General features: G+C 42.7%; 1 protein-coding gene across 1 annotated transcript in view; it reads left to right on the plus strand.

Annotated features, from left to right (window-relative positions):
* Positions 1-22,133, plus strand: part of hydin (HYDIN axonemal central pair apparatus protein) — a 382,743-nt gene extending 360,610 nt beyond the window's left edge. The window contains exons 83-89 of the mRNA XM_078401540.1: positions 1,320-1,539; positions 5,352-5,564; positions 11,775-11,938; positions 13,646-13,796; positions 14,358-14,588; positions 17,183-17,407; positions 21,073-22,133. Coding sequence (XP_078257666.1) covers positions 1,320-1,539; positions 5,352-5,564; positions 11,775-11,938; positions 13,646-13,796; positions 14,358-14,588; positions 17,183-17,407; positions 21,073-21,561 — 1,693 coding nt within the window. The 3' untranslated portion in view covers positions 21,562-22,133. The remainder of the gene's footprint in view (positions 1-1,319; positions 1,540-5,351; positions 5,565-11,774; positions 11,939-13,645; positions 13,797-14,357; positions 14,589-17,182; positions 17,408-21,072) is intronic.
* Positions 22,134-27,395: the final 5,262 nt, after the last annotated feature.

Here is a 27,395-nt window from a genome sequence, read left to right on the forward strand (position 1 = left end):
CTCATGAATCCTTACTGCACCCTTTCCAGATTTATGACATCCAGCTGGGCGACCAGAACTGCCACACATCCAAGTGTGGTCTCACTATTAACTTGTACAGTTACAACATGATGTCTCTCCTGTACTCAGTCCCCTGACCAATGAAGGCTAGCATACTAAATGCCTTCTTCACCATCTTGTCTACTGTGTCAGCACATTCAGGGAACAATGTACTCTTAGATGTCTGTTCTCTCCAGGATCCTTCCATTTACAGTGTAAGTCCTGGTTTAAGTTAACAAAATGCTACACCTCGCACTTGACCAAATTAAATATGCTACACCTCGCACTTGACCAAATTAAAATCATCTGCTGTTCCTTGATCCAGTTTCTTTGTTCATTAAGAAGTTATTGTAATCTTAGATGACCCTTTTCAATATCCATTACCCATTACACCACCAATTTTGGTGTCATCCGCAAACTTACTAACCATGCTAACAAAATTGTTGTCCAAATCGTTAATGCAGTTGACTGACAACAGTGGACCCAGCACCAATCTCTGCAGCACACCACTGGTTACATGTCTCCACTCTGTTCTTATTAAAACATCCAAGGACCTCGTGAGGCGCGAGATGGTAGATGTTGAGATGTTCTACCAGTGGGATAGTCTCAAATGAGGAAACTTAATTACAAGAAAGGGGCCAGTCATTTAAAACTGATTGTGTGTAAGAATTTCTTCTCAGGGAGTATGGTGATTCTCTGGAATTCTCTCTCCTGGATATTAGATCACTGGAGGTATTTGAACATAATTTTTTGAAAGATGTGGAAATTCAGGTACAGAAGAGGTATTGAGGCCCTGGGCAGGTCAGCCATGATCATATTGAATGGCAGCTAGGCTGGGAGGGGCTGGTGCCATTCTCCTGCTGCTATATGCTGGGGTGCTTGTCCTTTTTTTTAATACCTAAAGCGCATTTTTGGGATGAAATGGAAATAATTTTGCCATGGGTTACGAACCTGCACCACATCCGCCCAATTTAATGCAGTTTTCCTTAAATGAGTTGGGTCGTATTCAACAGTATTAACACTGTGTCATTTAATGAAAATGAAAGCATATATTGAAAGTAGAGCCATTATATTTTCACATGTGGTGAAGATCTAGCCCGTTGAAGTGGATAGTAGATGATTACAGAACCGTTTGCCCTCTCCGTCTTTCCTCTCAAACCTTACCCATTTCACCAATCTGCCAAGATATTTTGATATGTTAAAGATGTCAGTCATATGTTACTGTCTTTCAATAAATTACTAGAAGTTAAATATTCCTCTCTAAAATTTTCATGTTGCAGCTTTAGGTGGGAAATTAAGAAATTTATGCCTCATTTTTCGATTGCCCCTGTGGAGGGGTATCTCTCCCCGGGAATGGAAGTGTCCTTGGAGGTGGCGTTCCATCCTATCACAGTGAACACAGACATCCGTGTACAAAGTCTGAACTGCTTCATTGAGGGAGCCAAGTCTCTCCAGATCTCCCTGACTGGATCATGTATTCCGGCTACATCCATGAAAGAGGTAGCGTACAATCCATGAACGAGGTAGTGTACAAACGCTAGCTCTGCACTAACAGGTTCAAGCACCTCTTATATCACAAAAAAGACAAAGTGCTGGAGTAACTCAGCAGATCAGGCAGCATCTCTGGAGAACATGGATAGGTGATCCTTTGGGCCAGGACCCTTCTTCAGACTGATGGTTGAAGGGCATATGAGGTGTCTGAGTGTATGAGTTTGGAAGGGACTGGGCAAGGGTGGGGTAGGATGGAATCCAGAGGTATTTAGAGAATGGTTCTGAAGGGCAGGAGCAGGCAGCAACAATGGGTCTGCCAGCGTCTGCCAAATACAGCTAGTGGATTTTGGGAAGTTGATAGAAGCGGGCAGTGCGGGGCTGTGGAACTATTAGGTCAGAGGCTGTGCATGAGAGATTGTCAGAGGAGATTAGATTGGTAACAGTCTGGGAGATAATGACCTGGTGTTCGTCTGTGGGTTCATGGTCAAGAGAGGAAGCTCTGAAGAGGTGCCTGTGAGCTGGCACTTGGCCTCAGCACAGTAGAGGTCAGCTTGCCAGACTTCAAAGATGTTGAGATTGGAGTGGGTAAGAGCAGTGGAGGTCAAGATGGTTGATGTCATTCCAGCAGTTCGAGATAAAAAGTTCCAACACGGGTAGAAGGGTTGCAGGGCAGTCCATGAGGAGGAAAAATATTGGAGAAGGGATCATCACTGGGAAGTGAGGACTGCTTACCTGAGAAAAATGACCAGAGGCGGAGGGGATAGAAGAGGAGCCCAGCATCATGACGGGCTCAGAACACATTGAGGTGTTAGCATAGAGGGACAGAGGTAAGGCCTCTGCAGTGGACAGACCATTCTGGATCAGAAAGGGGGAGGTCAATGGGAAGGGTGAAAACCTGGGAGGGGTAAGGGCTGGATCAGACCCAGGGTCTGAGCAGGGCAGAGAGGAGGTATGAAGTTCGGGGGAAAAACTGTGGGGAATGATAGGGTCAGAGGACAGGGGGCCTCAGGGGTGGAGCCATGTGGGGGTAGGAACAGTACCATTGTTGGCATGGGGGGAAGGGCAGCAGGATTACAGTTGTATAGGGCCCTGGTAAGACCACATCTGGAGTATTGTGTACAGTTTTGGTCTCCTAATTTGAGGAAGGACATCCATGTAATTGAGGCAGTGCAGCGTAGGTTCACTGGATTGATCCCTGGGATGGCGGGACTGACATATGAGGAAAGATTGAAAAGACTAGGCTTGTATTCACTGGCGTTTAGAAGGATGAGAGGGGATCTTATAGGAGCATATAAAATTATAAAAGGACTGGACAAGCTAGATGCAGGAAAAATGTTCTCAATGTTGGGCGAGTCCAGAACCAGGGGCCACAGTTTTAGAATAAAAGGGAGGCCATTTAAAACTGAGGTGAGAAAAAACTTTTTCACCCAGAGAGTTGTGAATTTGTGGAATTCTCTGCTGCAGAGGGCAGTGGAAGCAAGAGAGTTAGATAGTGCTCTAGGGGCTCGTGGAATCAAGGGATATGGGGAGAAGGCAGGCACGGGTTATTGATTGGGGGCGATCAGCCATGATCACAATGAATGGCGGTGCTGGCTCGAAGGGCCGAATGGTCTCCTCCTGCACGTTTTCTATGTTTCTATGATTGGCAGTGGTATCAGTATTGACGTCCCTGGTTGGAAGGAGGGGGGAGTAGTAGGGCCCAGGAGAATCAGTCAACATGAAGCAGTTAGAGCCAAGTGCCACGAGTTTGGTGATAAGCTTTGATGGTATAATGGTGTTAAAGGCAGAGGTGTAGTCTATGAATATGAGTCTGACGTAGGTGTCTCTCTTATCCAGGTGTTCCAGGGATGAGTGCAAGAGCCTCTGTCGTCTCCTCATGAGTCAGCTTCCCTGAGCCTTTGTCTAGGCCTGTGGCTGGCACATTCAGTGCCGAGCTGCCTCATCCTCTGAGACTCAGCAGGCTGTGGGTGGTGGGAATGGAATGTGTTACTAGAAAACAAACAGTATTGTTAAAATGCACGAGTTGAAATCAATACATTTTGTCTTCAGTGGTGCCACTGAGTGCGATAACACAAAGGGATAGGGTGGTAAAGTGGGTGAATGATAAGTTTGTCATCATCAATTGGTTGTTTTGAATATAAAAGTCTGAGAATCATGTTGCCGCTGAATAAAACTTTAGTTGTGCCACATTTGAATTATTATGTGCAGTTTTGGTCATCGCACTATAAGAGGAATGTGGAGGCTTTGGAGAAGGTGAAGAAGGTGAAGAAGTGGTTCTGCTGGATTAGAGGGTATTAGCTGTAATGAACTGTTGGACAAACTTGGATTGTTTTCTCTGGAGCGTTAGAGGCTGAGGGGTGACCTGGTAGAGGTTTTAGAATAGGATGAGAGGCATAGATAGTCAGTATCTTTGTCCCACGATGAATCATTGTCCCAGGACAAAACCAGAGGGGTTAGCTTTAAGTTAAGAGGGGGGAAAGTTGAAAGAAGATAGGCATGGCATATATTTCACATGGAGAGCGGCTGTGCCTAGAACATGATGCTGTAGATATGGTACATAGAATATAGAAGCATAACAGTGAAGCACAGGGAATGTGCCCTTCGGCCCAATATGTCTGTGCCATTTATAATGTCAATTTAAACTGCACATCTGCCTGCAACTGATTTATATCTCTCCATCTCTGCCTGTCTGTCCAAATCTCTCTAAAATTTTGCTATGTATCTGCTTCTGCCACCTTTCCTGACAGCACATTCCAGGCACTGACTTATCATATCATATCATATATATACAGCCGGAAACAGGCCTTTTCGGCCCTCCAAGTCCGTGCCGCCCAGCAATCCCCATACATTAACACTATCCTACACCCACTAGGGACAATTTTTACATTTACCCAGCCAATTAACCTACATACCTGTACGTCTTTGGAGTGTGGGAGGAAACCGAAGATCTCGGAGAAAACCCACGCAGGTCACGGGGAGAACGTACAAACTCCTTACAGTGCAGCACCCGTAGTCAGGATCGAACCTGAGTCTCCGGCGCTGCATTCGCTGTAAAGCAGCAACTCTACCGCTGCGCTACCGTACCGTGACATGATACTTGCCATGTAGAAGCCAGTGCAATAGCAACATTTAAGAGGCCATGAAACAGGCACTTGAACAGGCAGGGAATGTAGGGATATGGGCCATTACCCTACAGATGGAATTACTTGGATGGGCATCATGGTCAGCACTGACATGTTGGGCCAAAGGGTATGTTTGTGTGCAGTACTATTCTGTGTTCGAATTCTATTAGCAGATGGGCAGGAGCCAAGGTCACATATTTTGCTGCAACCAAGAGTTTGAAATGATGGCAACTCACCGGCTACATGAAAAACTAACCATGTTTTGTAGAACGGGGTCATGCATCAAGCCAGGCTGAACAGCTGTCTGAAGGCAGTCTTGGGTTTTCTCAATAATTGGGTTCCTTTGTGGGTCTACATAATGGAAATCATTGATAAATACAAATGTTAATTTCAAAAACTCACAGTTTTGCAATTCCTAATTCCATTATTTGATTGCAACAGTAGGTATTACCCCAACAATCGTATACACAAGAATTGCAATGCAGAGTAGGAGTGGCCCCAAGGAAGTCCCTGCCAACTGCATTAAGTGCACCTGGGCATTAAGTTTGCCTTCAAGAGGACTGGTAATATTAGCAGGAAACAAATCATGTCACTACGTTCACTGAAGACAAGCCTTGCTGAAGTGAAATGATATCTGCTTGAAACTTAAATTGTACAGCATGCTTCAAACCAAGTATAACATTTACACCTTACTTACAGGTGATCAGTTTTACTTGCCAGGTTCGGACTAAACAGAACCATGCCATTCAACTGACTAATCGTACCAACCAGATCTGGAACCTCTGGCCTATAATCGAAGGAGAATATTGGACAGGACCAAAGAATATAATTGTGCATCCTCATCAGCAAAACCAGCCATACGAGATGACATACAGGCCATTAATGATGACCATAGATGGCAAGAAACATCAGGTAAAAATGTTCATCAGCACGTAGAAATTTATAGACTATTAACACAAATGTTTGAATATTAAATTCAAAATGAAGTTATGAAAGGCAGGACAATGGACGGAAATAATTCTGCTTCCTCACAATTCCATCACCCTGGGTTCAATCCTGAACAACAGTGCTCTGTGCAGAATTTGCTCGTTCTCCCTGTGACTAGTTTCCCTCAGGTTTTTGGGTTTTCTACAACATCCCAAAGATATGCTGGTAGGATAATTAACTGCTATATAAATTATAAATTAGAAAATGCCAAAAGACTCTGCAGGTCAGAGCACATGTATAGGAAGATAAATAGAGTTAATGTTTGAGGTTGTTTACAGTCGAATGACATTCTGACAAAGGGTCCTTGACCTGAACCATTAATTCTGTGCGCTTAGATCTGACAGGACCTTTTGAGTGTTTTCAACATTTTCTGTTTTCACTGTGTAAATGGCCCTTCGTGCAGATGGGTGGCAGAGTTATGAAAGGCAGATAAATTAAATGGCCTCCTCCTATGTTATCAGAAATATGAGAATAATATGGACTAGGAAATAAAAACAGAAAATGCTGGAAACAACAGTTCAAGTGACATTTGAATATGCATTTTCTATTTTTATTTCAGATTTCCAGTTTGCAGGTTCTTGCTTTTAGATTTAAACTGTGTCATTAAGCTGTGCTGAAGTGGCGTCCGGTGTACAAACATATTCAGCTGTCAATGAAATTCTATGGACGGTCACAGATGGACCACCCACACACTCTTTAAATTCTCTTACATGCTGTCACACAAGGCTGAGCATCGCACCAAACACTTCAACATATCTGCAGTGGTTCTCTCCCATTCATTCTGCTATCACTGGTCATCTGGGTCCTCCAGGGCAGAGGTCGGGATGTTCGCTGATGACTGCACAAATGTTCAATTTCACTCGCAACTCCTCACCAATCGGAGCAGCCTGTACTTGCAAGCAGCAGAGTCTAGACAACATTCAGACATGAGGGAGAAATGAATGACATTCTTATGACACCAGTCCTTGGCTAGGCAATATGCATCTCCAACAAGAGATTTGACTACCAGCATCCCTTGACATGTTGACTCAGAAATGTTGTGGTTACAAGCTCAGAAATGTTGTGGTTACAAGCTCAGGCCAAAGGCTGTGTATCCTTCAGTCTAATTTCTTGAGACCTCAAGGCCTTTCCATCTTCTACAAGGCACTAGTCATGAACATGATTAAATACTCTCCACTTGCATGGATGAGTGCAGCCAATACCTTTTGAAGCTCAACACCATCCAGAACAATGGTGGCTTGATTGGTTCCCCATCCCCAATCTGAACATTCATTCCGTCTGCCACTGAATGGATTTAGTATCTAAATGCTCTGCAGTTAACCACTGACACGCTCTTCCCCCAAACCTGCAAACTCAATAGCAAGAGGGACAAGGGCAGCCGCTGCATGAGACCACCACCACCTCCAGGATCTCCTCCAAGTCATGCAATACCATGACTATGAAATCTATCGCCCATCATTCCTTGTCACTAGGTCTGAATCCTAGAACTCCCTTCCCAATACCACTTTCACCAGGCAGATACACCTGTTCAAAAAGCCCACCACCTGCTCTCCCATTTCCATTTCTCACTTGGGAGCCATGTGATGACCCTAACATAGAGAACGTGGTTCCTCACTCAGCCTCGGCTACCAAGGAGAAGGTGATCCATGTCAGTGATGTGGAACAGATTTCCTGTCAGCAATCTCTCCATTGTAGTTATCTTAATGTAGCAATGACAAGTGCCTCCAATTCACCAGACAGGGCCATTTAAGGGTTGATGTCATGGCACATGAATAGATAATCCTCAGTAATCATCCTTAAGGGAAATAATGAACTAATAGAAACTCAAAAATGTCCACAAAGCTTTTTCACCAGAATCTCAGTTGTATACCATTCAGCTACTTCGTGAACAGGTATGAGTTCAATGGGACTGTCTATTTAGGAGCAGCTGAATTTCTGGGCCTTTATGTAAAGTACTGATCAAAACGCACTACTTTTCCGAGACAAAAGTAGATAAGTCCAGAAGCACTCAGCAGGTTAGTGGAGGGAAAAATAGGGGCAACATTTTATTGGGTTTTTACCCGAAGCATTGACTCCCCAGGAGCTGCTTAGCCTGTTGTGTATCACCAGCATTTCCTGTTTTTTTGGATTTGTAGCATCTGGAGTTTGTTGCTGGTGTTTATTTCCCCTGTGATCAATATCGAATTCTGTTTTACATTCAGTGAAGATTCATCACAGATAAGTATGTCACACTTTCCCTCGTGTTCTGTTACAATAACAGAATTATAAAAAGTAACAATACAGAAGGAAGGTCAATTAGCTCACTATGCCCTTGCTTGCCAAAAAAAGGCAACATTTTAGGGCAATCCCAGTTCCAGTCACTGAGTCTGTCGATCAAAGATACTAGAGGAGCAAGGTAGACCGCTCGACTCTAAACACCGTAGTAGGTCATGGGTACATTTTAGTAAGCAGACTCTGTGTGCTAGACTGGGCAGTGTTCACAACTCTGCGATTTCTTCATATATAAAATGTTGCAAACAATTATTTTTGTTCAATTTCTTGGATAAGTTGATAGTTGACATTTATAACTATTTCTTGAAGAGTTGCTGCTTCATGATCTTTAAACTTTGGATGTTACTGATTGAATATTTGCACTAGAGATGCACTCTGTCTGTATCAGGCCAATTGATCATATTTAACAAACTGTTCTTCTTTGCTTTCTCTGTTAATTTTAATTTCACATCCACGAGCTGTATCTCTTTTTGTTTTATTTTAAAAAGTCATGGAAGCAGGGATTAGGCATTTGCAAACAATAGAACTCTACTGTATCCACAATATAATTGAAAAGACATTTAACTTTATACTTAGAACCAAGAAAATTTCAATTGGTGAATTGATTAGTTAAAAACCCTTGACAGCCACTAAAATGACCAATGCTGCTTGATGTGGTACAGAAACATGAATCCAATTCAAATAGACACAGTGGTGGAGTAAATCACCGGGTCAGACAGCAACTCTGGAGAAAAAGGATGGGTGATGTTTCAGGTTGGGACCCTTCTTCAGACAAGGGGGGGGAAGGTGAAGACCTGGTATAAATAAGGACCTGATCTTTTCATTGGTTGGCTGATATGCGAAACAGTGCAACCCTGTATATCTCGCAAACAAAATGATGTAAATCTTACCATGAATGACAGAAATAAAAAGTGTTATCCTTGTTTATGAAGTCCATTTTTGAATGATGTAAAATTGAAGGGGGTTGGTGCAATATACTGCTAACCCACAAATGTGTTGTTATGAGATATGGATACGCTGGCTGGTGGGGTGGAAGGTGAAAATGAGGGGGATTCTGTTCATGTTACGAATGGGGGGAGGGGGAGCAAAAGCGGACTTGTTATGAATGGGGGGAGGGGGAGCAAGAGCGGACTTGTTACGAATGGGAGGAGGGGGAGCAAGAGCAGACTTGTTACGAATGGGGGGAGGGGGAGCAAGAGCGGAGTGTACCACTGGCCATATCTTCCCATCCCCTCCCCTTTCTGCGTTCCGCAGAGACCGTTCCCACTGTCTTCCTGTCTCTACCTATATCCTTCCTTTGTCCCACCCCCCCTGACATCAGTCTGAAGAAGGGTCTCGACCCGAAACGTCGCCCATTTCTTCTCTCCTGAGATGCTGCCTGACTTGCTGAGTTACTCCAGCATTTTGTGAATAAATACCTTCGATTTGTATCAGCATCTGCAGTTATTTTCTTACACTTCTGTATCAGTGTAGGTATGTATGCATTACATTTTCTTACACTAATATAGAATGAAAAGTGAAAAATTATCTTGACATGTGTTCATAGTTATTTTATTCACAATATTAGGATTTCTGGAAATAAGTTTGATGTCACTGATTGCGAATGTGTGTGGGTTGGCCCTAATGAAATGTATGTGAGAGAACAGTGATCATGATAGGGAGAACCATGTGCTTAGAAGTGTGTGCATGCCTGATTATATATATCTATATATATATATATATATATATAAACCATAAAGGTCAAATCACCTTTATGGTTTATGTACATCATGTGAAAAATAAGATGAAGTGAGAAATAGTGTTGCTTTAAATCAAAGTTGCTTCTGATCCATGAGAAGGAACTTTGAGATCTATTTATCTCTATCTTGCCTCTCACACACAAACTCACACACACACACAAACACACATTCATTTATATATATATATATATATATATATATATATATATATATATATATATATATATATATATATATATATATATATATATATAATAAGTTAAATTTGTGCAGAGTGTGTGTTTGAGCGATAAAAGGGAAACTTACATCTTTACCAAACCTGGCAATATACTCCAGAACCCCCCATTCCTTGGGTGAAAATATTTTGCTCAACAGCATTCTCATCGTCCTACCAACTCACTGAAACCTGTCCAGTTGTCGCCTTTCCGTAAGGAAAATAGGCTAATCAAAATATTTCCCAAGGACCCACCATGTGCAGCCCCTCAGTGCACTCACAGTTTAATACATGCCCATTGCACCTATGATCTTCGTGATCAGTGCTTGTCCATTTCTCGAGCATTTGTAATTGATGTAGACATACCTGATTCACTTGGGGTTCATCATTACAGAAGCATTGTGTTTGCTGGAAATGTTAAACAAAATCACAGGACACTTATTAGGTTGGGTGACATCTATAATACACAAAAGAATTAAGGAGTCATGTCAATGCAGGAGCATACATCGCCAGTGACAATGGAACAGAAATACAGGGAGGAGGAGAAGTGTGAAGTGAGCTGGAAGTACAGGCAGTCCCAGGTTACGTAATGGTCCAATCCTGAGATGTTCATGAAATCGATTTTTTCCATTAGTCAGAAACAATTGCACCTAACACCAAGATAAAAACACATTGTTCAAAGTAATTGAGCCGCCCCTTCCTGATGCACTGCTGGATAGAGTGAATGTGGAGAATATGTTTGCACAAGTGGGGGTGTCCAGGATCAGAGACTCAGAATAAAAGGATGTACCTTTAGAAAGGAGATGAGGAGGAATTTCTTTAGTCGGAGGGAGGTGAACCTGTGGAATTCATTGCCACAGACACCTTGGAGACCAAGTCAATGGATATATTTAAGGTGGAGATTGGCAGATTCTTGATTAGAAAAAGTGTCAAGGGTTATGGGGAGAAGGCAAGATTGAGAGGGAAAGATAGATCAGCCATGATTGAATGGCAGAGTAGACTTGATGGGTCGAATGGCCTACTTCTGCTCCTAGAACTTGTGAACTTCATTTTCAGTATTGTATTTTGCTGTTATCCATTTTCTACAGTTACCCATATCATTTTTCTCGGCTTACCCTTCGCATTATTCTTTCATTTCATTAAATATCTTGAAGAAGGGTCTCGACTCGAAACATCACCCATTCCTTCTATCCAGAGATGCTGCCTATCCTGTTGAGTTACTCCAGCATTTTGTGTCTATCTTCTCTGTTCACCCTATCACTACTCATACTTAAACTAATGGAACATATCCAGTTGTTAATGAATACCATGAAACATTGTAATATAAATGTTAATATCTCAAACGATTCTTTATAAATTTATGTGGGACTTGAAGTCAGATTTCGGTACTTTACGTCTTCTGATAAGATGGGAGCCTCTGGAGTTGGGAATGGACTAAACAATCAGACAAAGGTGCAGTCAAGATTGAAATAAGTAAATTCCATGGGCTCGTTTGACTCTAAGATTTGAAATATTGAGACTTTCTTCTCTCTAACATTTTCCAATATGAGAAAAGGTCATTGACCTGAAATGTTACTTCTGTCCCCCTCTCCAGATGACACTTGCCCAATGGGAATTTCGAGCAATCGTTTTTTAATTTCAAGGATTAGTACTGCCCAGTTGTCAGTCTACTCGCATGGATCAGCACTGTGCAGTCACTATCTGCATGGATCAGCACTGTGCAGTCACTATCTGCATGGATCAGCACTGTGCAGTCACTATCTGCTTCTCACAGTGAACAACATTTTCAAGCCTGGTGTCCTGTGATTCATTGTGGATCAATACTTGCCCAAATCTCTGTGGAGAAGTTTTATCAGTGTGTATCGCAACCCAAGCTTTCAATATTAATTAGAATTGTCTCTGTTTATCTAGGGTTCAGTCTTCTTCCCGTTGCCTGATGGTGCAGGACTGTTCTACATTTTACACGGATTTGCTGAACCCCCAAAGGCTATTGCAGTTATTAATCGTGAGGTGCCCTGCAAGACCTCACACACGGTGACATTTTTAGTCAGCAACTGGCTCCACAACCTTCAACGGTAGGAACAAAAATAGCTTGAGGAAATGAATGGGTTTTGGAATCTAAAATCATTTTGATCCCATGGCCATGTTAGGATAGGACAATAGCCCTGATCTCGTGGATAAAGATCTCTTGTTTTGAAGTAGCAAGCCTTGCTCTATCAATGGTCTCAGCATCTGCCAGACAACAGCAGGAACTATTTCCTGATGATTGCCTCATTGTGAATCATTTTGGACTTACAGATGGGAGTCACATTCCACAACAAGTTAGATGTTAAGCTGGACATAGGCACCTCCGTTTTCCTAACCATGACCTAAAAACCTGATAGACTATCAGGCATTTGTGTGTCTATGGTTGAACCTGTTTCTCACCAATGAGCTAGCACCAATGCTTTTGTTGTTGGACTGTGGGTGATTGAATTAACATTTTGTTCAAGATGGCCGCGCCATTGTGTTTGGCTGCCTGCCACTGTATGTTTCTTTTTTTTTCCTAGTCAGATGTGCAGCACTTTGGTCAACGTGGGTTGTTTTTAAATGTGCTATACAAATAAATTGACTTGACTTGACTTGACTTGTGAGCCCTTGTCAACTGGGTTGAACACTGCCCGGTTATGCCAGCATGTGCTCCTCTGAAGATATGCATTATATGTTATGCTTCGTGCTACTGAGTGATAACGAATGATGGCCTGCCTTCTTTATCACTCTCCTCTCTCTCCTCATCTGATTCCACTTTACCATTGGAGTGTTTTGAAAGATTCTGCTTCTGGGAGCCTGCTACAATGATGTGTAGATAGGGTTAGGGTTAAAGGTGTTGCAGTGAGATTGACTCTCAGAGGCATCTCATAGTCATAGTCATATAGAGACATATAGTTGTACAGCGTGGAATCTATATACTAAAACTCTTGTTTGTTTGTTTGTTTGTTCCTGAACTACAGTAAAAACGGTACACGATAGCGTGACAATTTTAGGCCTCCCCCCTCCCCTCCCTTCAGGCCCCCCTCCCCTAATATTTTAGGGGAGGGAGGGAGGGAGGGAGGGGGGAAGGGACTAGTGTAGATGTGTCATGTTGGTCGGTGTGGGCAAGTTGGGCCGAAGGGCCTTTTTCCACACTGTAAGACTTTATGACCGTTAAATTTAGCAGTAAATCAAAGGAGAAGGCTTATAAAAGATTACCAAAGAATGCACTCAGCCTGAGGACTTTGAAAATTTCAGAATGAGGAAAGGGAAACTAGAACTCTGTGCACTCCAATAGTTTAATAGAGTTTTAATATCAGGAAAATTCAGATATTGGTTTAGTGCAGGAAGTCATGCTAACATGAAAGATGCGTCATGATCTATTTGACTGGCAGATCAGGCACAAATGGATAAATGGCCTGCTCCTTCTCCTTTTTCCTACAATCTATTGTAGTTCCACTTTTCACCCCTCTTTCTCTCCCCTGCAGTTCCAATCCGGGTTACTCCTTTTCCTCCCACCCCATAGTGATTCTCTCTGTCCTCTCCCACACCACCCTTTTCTATCACCCCATTGTCAGCAGTGCCTGTTGAGTTGTTCGGAAGTACAATGAGTTTCTCTGTCTCTGCAGGCAAATAGTGTCTGCCTGGTGACTTGAGTTGAACGTGCAACACCTTTTCCAAATTCAAGTTAGGAGGCGGATGAAATTTCAAGAAGAAAGTGCATTCCTGTAAGTGTTAAACTGAAATACTCATTGCTGTAATGTGGCAAACAGGTTTCGAGCCATCACAGACCTGATCAAACCAGATCGAACAGAGAGCACCACCACATTGAAAGGTCTGGACTACATTGATGTTCCTGGATCTTCAAAGCGGGATTACAGACTCAACTTCTTCAGTTACAAAGAAGTAAACATCTCAGTAAAGGTGAGCAAGTCTCTGCCACACGGTGAAAAGCAGTGGAAAGAAAGAGTTTGGACTTGTTCCCCTTACAGGAGAGAATATACGGTGGAGATTTAATGCAGACATTTAAAATAACGAGGATTTTTATGAAATAAAAAAAATTTCAGAGGCATAAGGTGCAATTCTTCACACATTGTTTAGCGCACTGATTTTTAATGTAAGGGATTCTTTACCCAGTCTCCATCTCTGTGGTGCTTTGCATGTTGTTTGCCCTTATTTCCGCACACTTCCTCTAACTCAGTGATTCTTCACACTTTCTGCACCAGAGGGGTTTCCTGCAGGGACCCTGGCTGCGAATCCACACTTGACTAACTGACGTACACAACCTCATTCTGTGGGAGATAAGCGAAAGGAGAGGAATGGAATGCATAATGCGTGTGATTCAAACAACCGGAATTCATCAAACTGTAATGATTTAAAAGGGAGACATTTTAATTTGTTCAGTATTTTTTTGGGTGTTGTTATCAGAATATAACTTGTATTTAAATGGCTCCTGAACTGAATATTTTTGTTCTGTCCCTGCAGGTGACCTTCCGCAATGAGACCACTCTTGAATATCTGTTCTACATTCTAAACATTAAGTCGACACCTCCAGGAATAATCAGCACCATTGAGTTGATGACACCAGTTCGTCAGAGCACCACAGGCACAGTGGAAGTTGAGAACCCACTCACTATCCCAACTGTATTCACCACTGAGTGTAAAGTTTCAGATATCAGTCTCCCGACACAGCTGATCGTCCCACCACAGGCTAAGGTAAAAGCACCGGGATGTTTTAGTAGGATACTGGGCTGTTGGCATAAGCAGTGGCTTGTCAGCAAAAATAGAAACTTCTGGAGAAACTACTGGATCGAGCAGCATCTGTGGAGGCAAAGGGATGGTCAATGTTGCAGGTCAATCCCCTGCAACAGGGCTGGGAGTCTAATGGGAGAGATCTTGTAGTTGCAGTCCTGGCTTCTATAAGAGATCCGTAAGGGCTTCGTTCCGGAGCCAATTTCTTCATAAATCAGGAACAACTTTTTCTGTGGCTATTCTTATAATTTTGCATTGCGCATACTTATTATAATTATTTACATTTCATCAAATATTTGTCTAACAACACACATGATTAAACTAATAGAACATATACTCTAACCGGTTGTTAATGAACACCACAAAGCATTTATTATCATTATTTCTCTTGAAAAATTATTAAAAACTTAGAATTTGTGTAAAGTCAAATTTCCATAAGATCTCAAGGAGTCAGGCTGAGACTCTATAAGGTGCTGGACAGGCCGCATTTGGACTATAGTGAGCAATTTTGGGCACCATATCTGAGGAAGGATGTGCAGGCTCTGGAGAGGGGAGTCTGCATGTTCCCTCTGTGACTGTGTGGATTTCCTTGGTGCTTCAGTTTCATCCCAAGACGTAAAGACAGGTGGCACAGTGGCATAGCGGTTGAGTTGTTGGCTTATTGCGCCAGAGACTTGGGTTCGATCCTGACCACAGGTGCTCTCTGTATGGAATTTGTACATTCTCCATGTGACCACATGGGTTTTCCCGGATGCTCTGGTTTCCTCCTACATTCCAAAGACGTGCAGGTTTGTAGGTTTATTGGCCTCTGTAAATTTCCCCTAGTGTGTAGGATAGAACTAGTGTATGGGTGATTCATGGGCCAAATGGCTTGTTTCCATGATATATCTCTAAACTAAACGGCTTAATTGGCTGCTGTAAATTGCCCCTTGTGTGTAAATGAGTGGTAGAATCACAAGATTATAAGTGAAATTAGCAGAATTAGGCTATTCAACCCATCAATTCTACTCCTAACCCCATTCTCCTGCCTTCTCCCCATAACCTCTGACATCTGTGAATTCCACAGATTCACCACCCTCTGACTAAATAAATTCCTCCTCATATCCTTCCTAAAAGAACATCCTTTAATTCTGAGGCTCTGACCTCTATTCCTAGACTCTCCCACGAGTGGAAACATCCTTTCCACATCCACACTATTCAAGCCCTTCACTGAGGTCCCCCCTCATTCATCTAAACTTCAGCAAGAACTGGCCCAGTGTCGTCAAACATCATCATATGTTAACCCACTCATTCCAGGGATCATTCTTGGAAACCTCCTCTGGACCCTCTCCAGATCCAGTACATCGTTCCTCTGATTATGGTGCCCAAAATTGCTCACAATACTCCAAATGTGGCCTGACCAGCAACTTATAGAGCCTCAGCATTACATTTCTGTTTTTGTATACAAGCCCTCTCGAAATAAATGCTAGCATTGAATTTGCTTTCTTTATTACTGATTCGACATGCTAATTAACTTTTTGGGAATCCTGCACCAGCACTCCCTAGTTCCTTTCCACCTCCATTTTCTGGATTCACTCCCCATTTAGAAAATAGTCAATGCCCTTATTCCTACTATCACAATGCATGACTCCACACTTTGCTACACTATATGCCATCTGCCACTTCTCTGCCCACTCTCCCTTCTGCAGAATCCCTGCTTTCTCTACACTACCTGCCCCTCCACCTATTTTCGTATCATCCGCAAACTTGGCCACAAAGCCTTCAATTCCCTCATCCACATCACTAATATACTACGTGAGGAGCAGCGACCCCAGCACCGAGCCCTGCGGAGCTTCACTAGTTACTGGCAGCCAACCAGAAAAGCCCCCTTTTCTGCCACTGGGGAGAGTTGATGGGAACATGGGGAAATAGGGTGCATGGAGAATAAGTGAAGAGATAGGAATGTTCTTCGATGAGCAGAAACACCCGCTCCCATGTCGTAAGGAGTTAATTAAAAATAAAATTAAATAAAGCAACAAAAGGAGAACAAGCTGAAATAATATACCTCAGAAAATGGCTCAGTTATTCTCCCACCAGCACCTTTTTTCCCTATGACAATGGAGGACATACCAGCTTGATCTGCAGCTCTGTCTTCTTTGCAATTTGCAACTCCTACATTCTTTTGTCCAGGTTCTCACTCTGACTGCTAACCCATTCACTGATTGACCAGATAATCTTGTTTTCAGCTTATCCCCATGGTCACACCAGTTTTCCTGTATCTGAGACATGCCTCTCTCCCATCATCCCTGCAGTTGAACATGTTTCTTTTATCTCCTTCCCAGTTCTGAACATGAAACAATAGCTCTGTTTCTCTTCCCACAGATGTTGCCAGACCTACCGAGTATTTCCAGCATTTTCTGTTCTATTTTTATTATTTAAGTTTCTTAGTATCAACAGTTTTTTAAATTTTTCACAAAACAAAGTTCCAGTTGATTCTGAACTTGATGCAGTCTCTCAGCTTATAGCTGCACAATTGGTCAGTTGTATAAAAATCTCACTATGCTTTTCTCTGTTAATAGGGTATCCTGACCTTTGAATATCAGCCCCTGAGAGTGGGTGAGAGCAGCATCCGCCTCACCCTGAACAACAATGATTTGGGCATCTACCAGTACGACCTGCTCCTGAAAGCCATGCCTGCTGGACATGAAAGGCCAGTTTACTTCCGCACCACCTTCGGGAACTGCCAGGTCCTCGGTGCCAAATTTATCAACTTCTCCCGTCAAAAGCTTGAGTACCATTGCAAGGTAGGGACCGTTGCAATTAAGAGTATTTACAATTTGTTGGAGGGTCAGTAGTGTAGTGTCAACTCTGGCTCACAAGTAGCAGGAAAACATACAGTGGTACAGAGAACAATCTCTTCAGCCCATCTGATAGTGATGTCAGTCTATTATTACCATCTGCTTACACAAGGTCCAGATCCCTCTATTCCTTGCCTGTTCATGTGTATGTCTACATGCTATTTCATTGTTGCTGTCATATCTGCTTCCACCACCTTCCTTGGTAGTATATTGCAAGCACCTACCATTCTGTGTGTAAAAGAAATGTACCAAAAGCCTTCTTGATGACCCAGTCTACCTGTTCCACCACTTTCAGGGAATTATGTACTGGCGCTCCTGGATCAATCTGCTCTATGACACTTCCCACGGCCCTGCCATTCACCAAAAAGGTCCTGCCCTGGTTTAACCCATGATGCACACCACTAGTCACAGTCCTCCAGTCAGAAAAACAACCTTCTACCATCACCCTCTACTTCCTTCCATGAATCCAATTCTCTATCCAGTTGGCTATCTCTCCCTGGATCCCATGCATATACCCTTCCAGAGCAGCCTACCATGCAGAACCTTACCAAATGCCTTTCTAGAGTCCAGATAGGCAACATCTCTGGCTTTGCCCTTATCAAGCTTTTTGGTTATTTTAAAACTTTTTAACAATCTCCCATGTACAAAACCACGCTAACTACCCCCAATTAGCCCTTGTCTTCTCAACTGCATATATATCTTATCCCTCAGAATATAGGCACAAAATTCTGGAGTAACTCAGCGGGACAGGCAGCAACTCTGGAGAGGGAAAACAAGGGTTACTTGAAATTAGCTAAATCAATATTCATACCACAAAAGATGAGGTGCTGTTCCTCCAATTTGCATTTGGCCTCACTATTACAGTGGAGGAGGCCAAGGACAGAAAGGTCAGTATGAGAATCGGAGGGGGAGATAAAGTGTTTGGCAACCGGGAGATCACGTTAGCCTAGGCGGGCTGAGCGGAGGTGCTCAGTGAAACGATCGCAGAGCCTACGCTCCGTCTCGCTGATATATAGGAGTCCACACCTGGAACAGCGGATACAGTAGATGAGGCTGGAAGAGGTACAAGTGAAGCTCTGCCTCACTTGAAAGGACTGTCAAGGCCCTTGGATGGAGTCGTAGGATCCATCAGTATCCTCTCCAGTAACTTGCCTACCACAGATGTTAGGCTCACTGGTCTATAGTTCCCAGGCTTGTCCTTGCATAAATAGAGGCACAACATTAGCCACCCTCCAGTCTTCTAGCACCTCACCTGTATATGATGATTCATATATCTCAGCCAGGGCTCCTGCAATTTCTTCTCTAACTTCCCACATTGTTCTTGGATATGTCTTATTATGGCCAGGAGATTTATCTACTTTCATATACCTTGAGACATTGAGCACCTCAATTGTTTATTCGCTACAACAATTTTTTATCAATTTTTGCCCACAATACAATCAGAATTCCCTTGCCTACAGACCATGTATCCCAGATAACATTATTGTTGAAAAAAAAACTTACCATAGGAACACATCTCCAATGGTATAATGGGGATAACAGAATTTGTGTTATGGATGGTCAGAGTACAGGCGGTTTTCTACAAATGCAATACTTGGGGTGCACTGTGTGATGCGCACTCTTTCCATTCGTCACTCTGTGAGGGCCACTCATATCTACTTGGGAGCTCTGACCTTCCTTGCATGCAGCAGGTGAAGCCTCGCAGAAATTCAGAGACTGCCTTCGCTTCAGGGAAGAGGAGCAGCTATGAGGGATTCAGGTACATTTCAGGTATCTCCTGCACCTGAATTAACTGAGTTAATTTAAATTATTTTGTTGGTTTAAATGTTTAGGTAACATAGTTATTTATATATTATCATGATTTTCAATATTTTAGATGTGAATTTTTCCTGGTATAGTTAGTTTTACTAATTTTGATGAATATTTTAAATGTTTGTGAAAGTTTTTGACAGCAGGTGAAGCTGGGGATGTGACTGAGCCAGCTGTCAAAGTATTTCTGGGGGCAAGGAAGTTCACCCACTCATTGAGATGGCCAACCTGTGGGCTGCTGCATGTGGTGAACTTCTTGCTGTCTATCGATCTGTTTGGATCCATTCTGTTTGGACAAGGAGAAAAAACCTGTGAGTGGTGTTTCTGAATTGGGTTTGAGTAGGAGAACAAGGCAACAGAGCAGAAGAGTGGTGCAGATGACAGAGCTTCTGCCTCGCAGCGCCATAGACCCAGGTTCAAAAATGACGTCAGTTGCTGTCTGTGAAGAATTTGAATATTTTTCCTGCGATTGTCTGGTTTTCCCTTAGGTTCTCCAGTTTCCTTCCAAATCCCAAAGACATGCCAGTTGGTAGCTTAATTGCCTGTTCTGAGCTGTCCCTAGTGTGAGGGTGAGCAGTAGAATCTGGCGAGGAGTTGATGGGAACACAGCGCTACACAGTGGTGCAGGGTAGAGTTATGGCTTCACAGCACCAGTGACCCAGGTTCCATTCTGACCATAGGTGCTGTCTGTACGGAGTCTATACGTTCTCCCTGCGATTGTGGAGGTTTTCTCCGGGTGCTCCAGTTTCCACCCACATTCCAAAGACTTCCAGATTTGTAGGTTAATTAGCTTCTGTTAACTGCCCTAGTGTTAGGATATGAAAGTGGGATAGCATTGAACTAGTGTGCAGGTGATCAATGGTTGGTGTAGATTCGGTGGGCCGAAGGGCCTGTTTCCCTGAAGTATCTCTAAACTAAAGAGTAAACTAAATTAAAAGGATTGATATAATTAATGCATAACTTAGTGCGCTGAAGAGCTTGTTTCCACACTGCATCTCTCTCTGACTGACGGTGCTAATTGGGGTAGGAAGCTACAAGATGAGAGAAAGCATGGGCAGGGAAAGAACACTCGTTAAAGTAATAACTGAAAATGATGGAAACACTCAGCAGGTCAGGCAGCACTGTAGTGATGGTAACAGTTAACATTTCAGATCAAAGAAAATTTCATCAGAACTGTGGAGAGTAGATGTTATTTTAAGTTGAAGAGGGTGCAGATGGGGTAAATAGGACAAAAGGAATTGGATGAGGGGAGGGTTGTCATGGGGATGTGTGCTTTTCCAGTTCTAGCAAAGCATCTTCAACCTGAACTGTTTACTCAGCTGCTCTTCCCACAGACGCTGCTTGCCCTGCTGAGGGTTTCCAGCATTTTCTGTTTTCACTTCAGATTCCCAGAGTCTGCCAAATTTTGTTTGGAGGAATTGGGGTAGAGTGGTGGGAAGTGTACTCCTTACCTGCACCCTGTGTACACTGAGCCAAAAGCAAAGTGCTAGAGGAACTCAGTGGGTCATGCAGCATCTGTGGAGGGAAATAGACAGACAATGTTTGGCAGCCTGACCTGCTGAGTTCATCTAGCACATTGCTTTTGCTCAAGTTTCCAGCATCTGCAGTCTTTTGTGCCCCCCAGTGACATGAAATTGGTGCCATCTTAGCTCTCATATTAACCTAAAAATGTGGTTGACTGTTTTTAAAAGAAAATAATTTGGAAATGCAGTTCCTGCAGCAGCTGAGCTTTTGTTATCAAATGGATATAAATTAGTTCAAGGTCACTGTCATCAAAGCTCATTCAGGGCTTCTTTCCGCAGATTGAAAATTCCGAGTTCCTCGTGGACAAGAGTATCACTGTCCCCCCAGCCTCCCCCGGAGGTACGGAGGTGAGTGTGGAGGTGACCTATGAGCCTCTCCAGCTGGGCAAGTCCAGAGCCATTCTACACATCGTCTCAAACACCGGAGGCAAATACAGCATCCCTCTATATGGCCTGTGCCTGCCTGCCAAACCTCAGGGGCCCTTCTCCATCCGCTCTGGATTCACCACCTCCATCCCATTTAAGAACATATTCCCACAGGTGATGACCTTCTCCTTCCAGACGGACAACCCAATGTTTGTCTGCAAACCTAATGAAACCCTCCGAGGAAAGAAAAGCCAAGCATTGATCATCGGCTTCGAAGCAACTCCCAGCACCCCAAAAGCGCCTGTCATCGGCAAGCTGGTGGTATCAAATCTGCAGTCTGAGGGGGCAGTAACAGCCACATCTTGGATCTATTATCTGAAGGGGCTTCCTCCAGATAAGTGAGAGGAGGTACAGCCTCTCAAAATAATCTTCTATTTAAAGTACAAATTCTCCAGAATTTTCATCAATTCAATGCTGTCACTAGATTTATTCTTTATGTCCTGCCCATGTGGTTAACCAATCTGCTGAGCTGTTACAATATCATCAATAAGCAGCAAAGCTTGCAATTATCAGGGTAATTTTACCCAGGATTCACTACTAACATGGTGAGTAAATTCTTGTTTATCATTCAGGCTACCTTTTTAACAATCTTTAACAATCCAGTCTGTTGGTAAACAGCTTTCACTATATCATCAAATTATCATTATATTTCATTAGTATGCCAAACAATGAAACACAGTACTTTATATTTTTATAATTCAATTCAGTTCTAGCATCAAAAAAATTGTTAATGATTGCCTCTGTGTGTCTACCATCTGAATATTCTTCCACAAATCCAGCAAGTAATATACCACCATCTTCTTCGTTCTGGTTGGAGATTTGGGCCAAGGCTCCTTCTGATTTGACCTCTTCGCTCTAAACATTAGCTAACCTGATTTGCTTAATATCTTGTAAGTAAATTATTTTGTAATCTTTCTGAGTGATTTGATGATATGCATTAAAAATGGTTGTTTATCTGCCTATTATAACTTTTGCAGTTCATAATGCACCATCACTTTAAATGTCAGCACCGAGGGGTTTATACATAAACTGGTATTGGAGTACACACCCTCTGTTTCAGGTTCATGTCTTCCTAAATCAGTTGCCATACTTCATTCCAATATTGTATGTGATAAATAGGTGTTGAGACAAATTCTGAACCTTACTCATTCAGTTCAACCACCTCCACTCTCTTATGCCATTATAGAAATGTCACTGATTCTAACGTCCCGTACCAGTCCACTCCTCTCTGCATCAATGTGTGAAAATTTGTGTTGAAGAATTTCTCAGCCTGAGAGCCAGAGAATAGAAAAAAAGGCATAAATTGCTAAATTACCATGGGTGTCAGGCAGCATGTGATTTCCAGTAACTGATGGATAGAGATATATCCATGGATATCCCCTATCCATAGTTACTGGAAATCACATCCGAAACAGAACTAGGACTCAGCCACTTACAATCTATATCCATAGAGCATAGAAGATCGTACATACAGCAAAGAAACAGATTCTTCAGCCCACCATGACTGTACCAATCTAAACTAATCCCATATGCCTGCGCATGGCTTGTACCTCTCCATTCCCTGCCTGTTCGTGTGTCTGTCTAAATGCCTCATAATATGATTTCACCATCTTTCACCATGGTGCTTTCACCATCTCCTACGGCAGTGCTCCAAACACCTATCACTCTGTGTGTGTAAAACTTGCCCTGCACACCTTCCTCAATACTCTTCCCCCTCACCTTAATTCTATGTTCTTTGGTATTTTGATCAGGGAGAAAGACTCTGACTGTAAAAAAATACTCTAATGATGCCTTACATTGCACGCAATTCTCTCATTTGTGTAGGTTCTGCAGAAATAGCAAAGCTGGATGGTAAGGTCAGCAATGAAGAGGAGATAAAGAAACTGCAAATGGATAGAGGCAGGTGAAGGAAGAGGCAGCCTGCAGTATGTTTTGGGGACATTTGAAACCATCCACTGTTGTGGAAATATGTAGCTACAGGATAAAGGGTAGGTCATTTAAAACTGAGATGCCCAGAAATTTCTTTTCTCAAAGAGTTGAATCTCTGGAATTTTCTGCCCCAGAAGGTGGTGGAAGCTAGATTGTGGCTAATTTTAAGGTGGTGGTGGATAACTATTTGAAAGGTTGAGGAATTGAGGGTGATGGGAAACAGATATAGAAGAGGAGTTGAAGCCAACATAGATGAGCCATGATAACATTTAATGGTGGGTCAACTTTCCGGGGCCAGATGGCACTACTCCTGCTCCAGTTTTCTGGTGCTCAAACCTGACCTCAGGTGCTGTTTGTGTGGAGTTTGCATATTCTTCCTGTGACCACGTGGGTTTCCCCTAGGTGCTCCAATTTATTCCCACATTCCAGACATGCAGGTCGCGAGGTCATGGGGTAATTTGTCTCTCGTGTGTGGTTGAGGGGTGTAATCTGAGAGTAGTTGATAGGAGTTGTGGAGAAAGTAAAGTAAACGATTAATGTAGTATTGATGTAAATGAATGTTTGAGGATTGGCACTGAGCCAGTGCACCGAAGGACCTGTTTTTGTGCTGCATCTCTCTCTGACTTTATGACCTTGGTGTTGTAGTTCGTGCCCTATGAACAGAATAGTCAGACAACCGGATTCGTATAACCTCTTTATTCTACTCACCCAGGTGGGAGAGAGTCTAGAAACCGGAGCGTTTAGAAACACTCAGGAAGCTAGTGTAGTCTCTCTCACCGAATGCTAACAATTACACATATTTATACCCGAAATACATGTGCCAGTACATTTCCTGTTGCTACCTTATATGGCAAGTTTTACAATGTCCTATAAATCTTTATGTGTCTTTCGGGACCTCCGTGTCCGTTGTGTCCATCGTGAACTCTTCTTTCTTGGGAACAAAGGGCAGTCCATATGGCAGTTGTTCTTAACACTTCAAAGGATGGCTAACCATCAAAGCCTTAAAGCCAGTTGCCCATATCAAAGGATACCCTTAGCCATAAACAGGATGTCCAGGCAACATAATCGAGCTGGAGCTTTTACACCTTTTTTACACCCCTGCAATAAAACCCACATGGCTACGCTGAATTTGAGCCCTTACATCCCCTCTTTGATTATACTATAATCACAGTCTTTTAAAGTGGTTGATTGACAAATATTTGGCATATACATGGACCGAAGCAATAACAGATTAACAGAATCACAACAATTAACGCAATGATACTGCCATAATGGAGAATCAGCCCCCACAAATATCCTAAACCAAACCAATCCCATCTGGAAGCATTAATTTGATTTTGGGCTAAATCTGCCCCTATTTTCCTAGTCAAGCCAAGTCAATTTTATTTGTATAGCACATTTAAAAACAACCCACATTGACCAAAGCGCTGTACATCAGTTCAGGTACTAAGAACATACATACAATGGCACACAAACATAACAGCATATACATAAACAGCTCTTTCTATAAACTCCTTCACATGCCCCGCGATATTGGTAATATTAGAGGATACATCTGGTACAAATGAACAACATTCCTGCCCTATCATAGCACAGGTACCCCCTTTCTTGGCCAGCAGGAAATCTAGGGCTATACGATTCTGGAGAGCGAGAAGACGCAGGGCCATTATTTCAGTTGTTAGCTGGCCTATTTGTTTCTGAGTTTTGTACAGTCCATTAGCAGTACAATTTGCCAATTGTTCCAGGGCACTAGCTAAGTTTCTAATTTCAGTTCCCACCTGAGCAGTTCCCCATCTCGGGAATATTATCCACCAAAACCTCTCAAACTCCGATACAGCTCGTTTAGAGCTCCACTCTGGATGCTGTAGAGGATGATCTATGATTCGTAAATGTGGGATTACAAAAGCTAGATAACAGCACCCTGTCCAGGTCTCATAAGATCCCTGATCATACCGTGGCGAAAGTCCTGGTAACCAGACATATGCTCAGCTCCCACATATTAAGTAAGTCCCATTGAGAGGTCTTGGGGGAACTGTAGTACTGATATGGGTGCATGTGCTGAATCCCACAGACAGGCTCCATTTGGTCTAGATCCCATTCTGCAGAAACAAGTTATATTTATTGGTGTTTCTGGAGAGTCATGAGGAGAATTAACTTGTATCCGGGGCCAATTCTCCTGTGTTTGATTAAGATAGGGTCTCAAGAACCACCCATTAATAATAATAATAATAATAATAATAATAATAATAATAATATTCATTTATTGTCATTGCAACGAGTACAACGAAATTTAAAAATAGCCAATCCTGACGGTGCGTACAAACATATATGCAATAAATGCAAAAAGAAATAAATACATAAATACAATTAAATACAATTATATTAAGTACAAGATTTTTTAACGGTGTTGCCTAGTGCAAAGGTAGTGTTCAGTTCTCGTATGGCCCTGGGGTAAAAACTGTTCTTAAGTCTGTTTGTTCGGGATTTGATCGACCTGAAACGTCGACCAGAGGGCAGATGAACAAACAGACGGTGGCCGGGGTGGGATGGATCTTTTATTATTTTGCCTGCTCTACTGAGGCAGCGTAGGCTGAACAGGTGCTCCAGGGAGGGCAGTGAGCAGCCGATGATCTTCTGGGCCGTCGTGATGACCCTCTGAAGGGCCTTCCTGTCCTTTTCTGAGCAGCTGGCATACCATGTGGTTATACAGTATGCCAGCACACTCTCGATGGAGCAGCGATAGAAGGACATCCACAGTCATCTGATTGGTTGTCATAATCCGTACACCAATTATTGGGGCCAGGGCTCTGTGAGTGATTCAAAAAGAACCGGGCAGTCCTGACTTCACTCGGAGTGAAGGGGACCGGGTAAAGAGGCATCATGCTTTTTCCATGTGTTGAAACCTGGGGCGCACACCCAACAGGCAGACCGTTCCACCTGTGAAGCATATGTCTGACATAAACGATTGGTTCGCTTGGTTGGTTGGTCAAACGATTGGTTGAAGAAACGATTGGTTTGCCGGAGATCCGAGGTTCGTCCTTCTATCTGACTACCGAGGGTCAATATAATCCACAATCCCATCTTAGCCTCATGTTGTCCCGTGGTTTCTGGGCGTCTCGGACCTGAGAATGCTAGGCTGATAAAGATTGGGTTAATAATTTCATTTATTCAATTAAACGCTCATCCAGGTCGTACAGTTCATGGAGGTTGATGCACCCCTCTCCCTCCATCCCCCAAGGGGTTCAGAGTAGTTTCCCGTATAATACCTCAGCTGGGACTAATCCTGTAGTAGAGTGGGGTTATACGCATAGAGGTTTTCTAAATGTAGTCCTCAGGCATTGAATAAATGAAAAGCAAAATACTTCCTTTAAATATCTTATGTACCCACTGACCCAAGTAAATAGGCTTCAAAGGCTAATTTATCAACTAAGCTAGTACAAAAATGGGAAGGGTCCACAATTCCAGCACAATTGTAATCTTCAATTCATTCTCAAATATTCAATTCATCCAGTTAAAAAAAACAAATGTTGAAATGTGAAGCCAAAGATACAGATCCCAGTTCGTTTAGACCATCTACACTAGTCCAGCAGTCTTGTGCTCAAATTTCCTTCTTTGTTATATCCCTGTATGAAGGGGTACCTCAATGAGAAATGCTGAATTATTGCATGCACATCCTGAACACGTGGAACAGCCAGAATACTGGACGTGTGTAGAACAGCTGCTATCAACCGTTTTTGTTCCTGCAAAAACTGGCATTCATAATCCTTGGGTGACAACATCGGCTCTGTCACATGCTGACCTGGTGTTCTGAAACACCAGCTCACCCTCCGAGCAAATGGTTATCGCTCTCAATACTAGGCAGTAAATAAGTCAATAGTAAAGCGTGCACGGAATAGGAGTAAGGAAAGGTGTTATCCATAAAATAGTTCACCATGAAGTTGCTATGCCTGATTAAAAGCTTTGTCAACTTGTAACATGAATTTTAAAATACCTGGACCGAAAGACAAAAACTAAATTCATCTGTCAGGCATTGGAAATTAAACTGGCACAAAGCATGTCCACAGGGTACAACACAATAGGCTTGGTCTCTCAATTGTTTAGCTCTGGTCTTATTAAATCATCCTGAGCAGGGTCCTATTCTTTCTGCCTTCCATGGTATTGTGCCATTGTCTCCTCTGCATATCATCTGAATGTCTTTACATAAACGTCATGGAGTAAATACAGATTAACCACAATAACATATAATT

The sequence above is a fragment of the Rhinoraja longicauda genome, chromosome 6 (assembly GCF_053455715.1).
Source record: "Rhinoraja longicauda isolate Sanriku21f chromosome 6, sRhiLon1.1, whole genome shotgun sequence".
Lineage (NCBI taxonomy): Eukaryota > Metazoa > Chordata > Chondrichthyes > Rajiformes > Arhynchobatidae > Rhinoraja > Rhinoraja longicauda.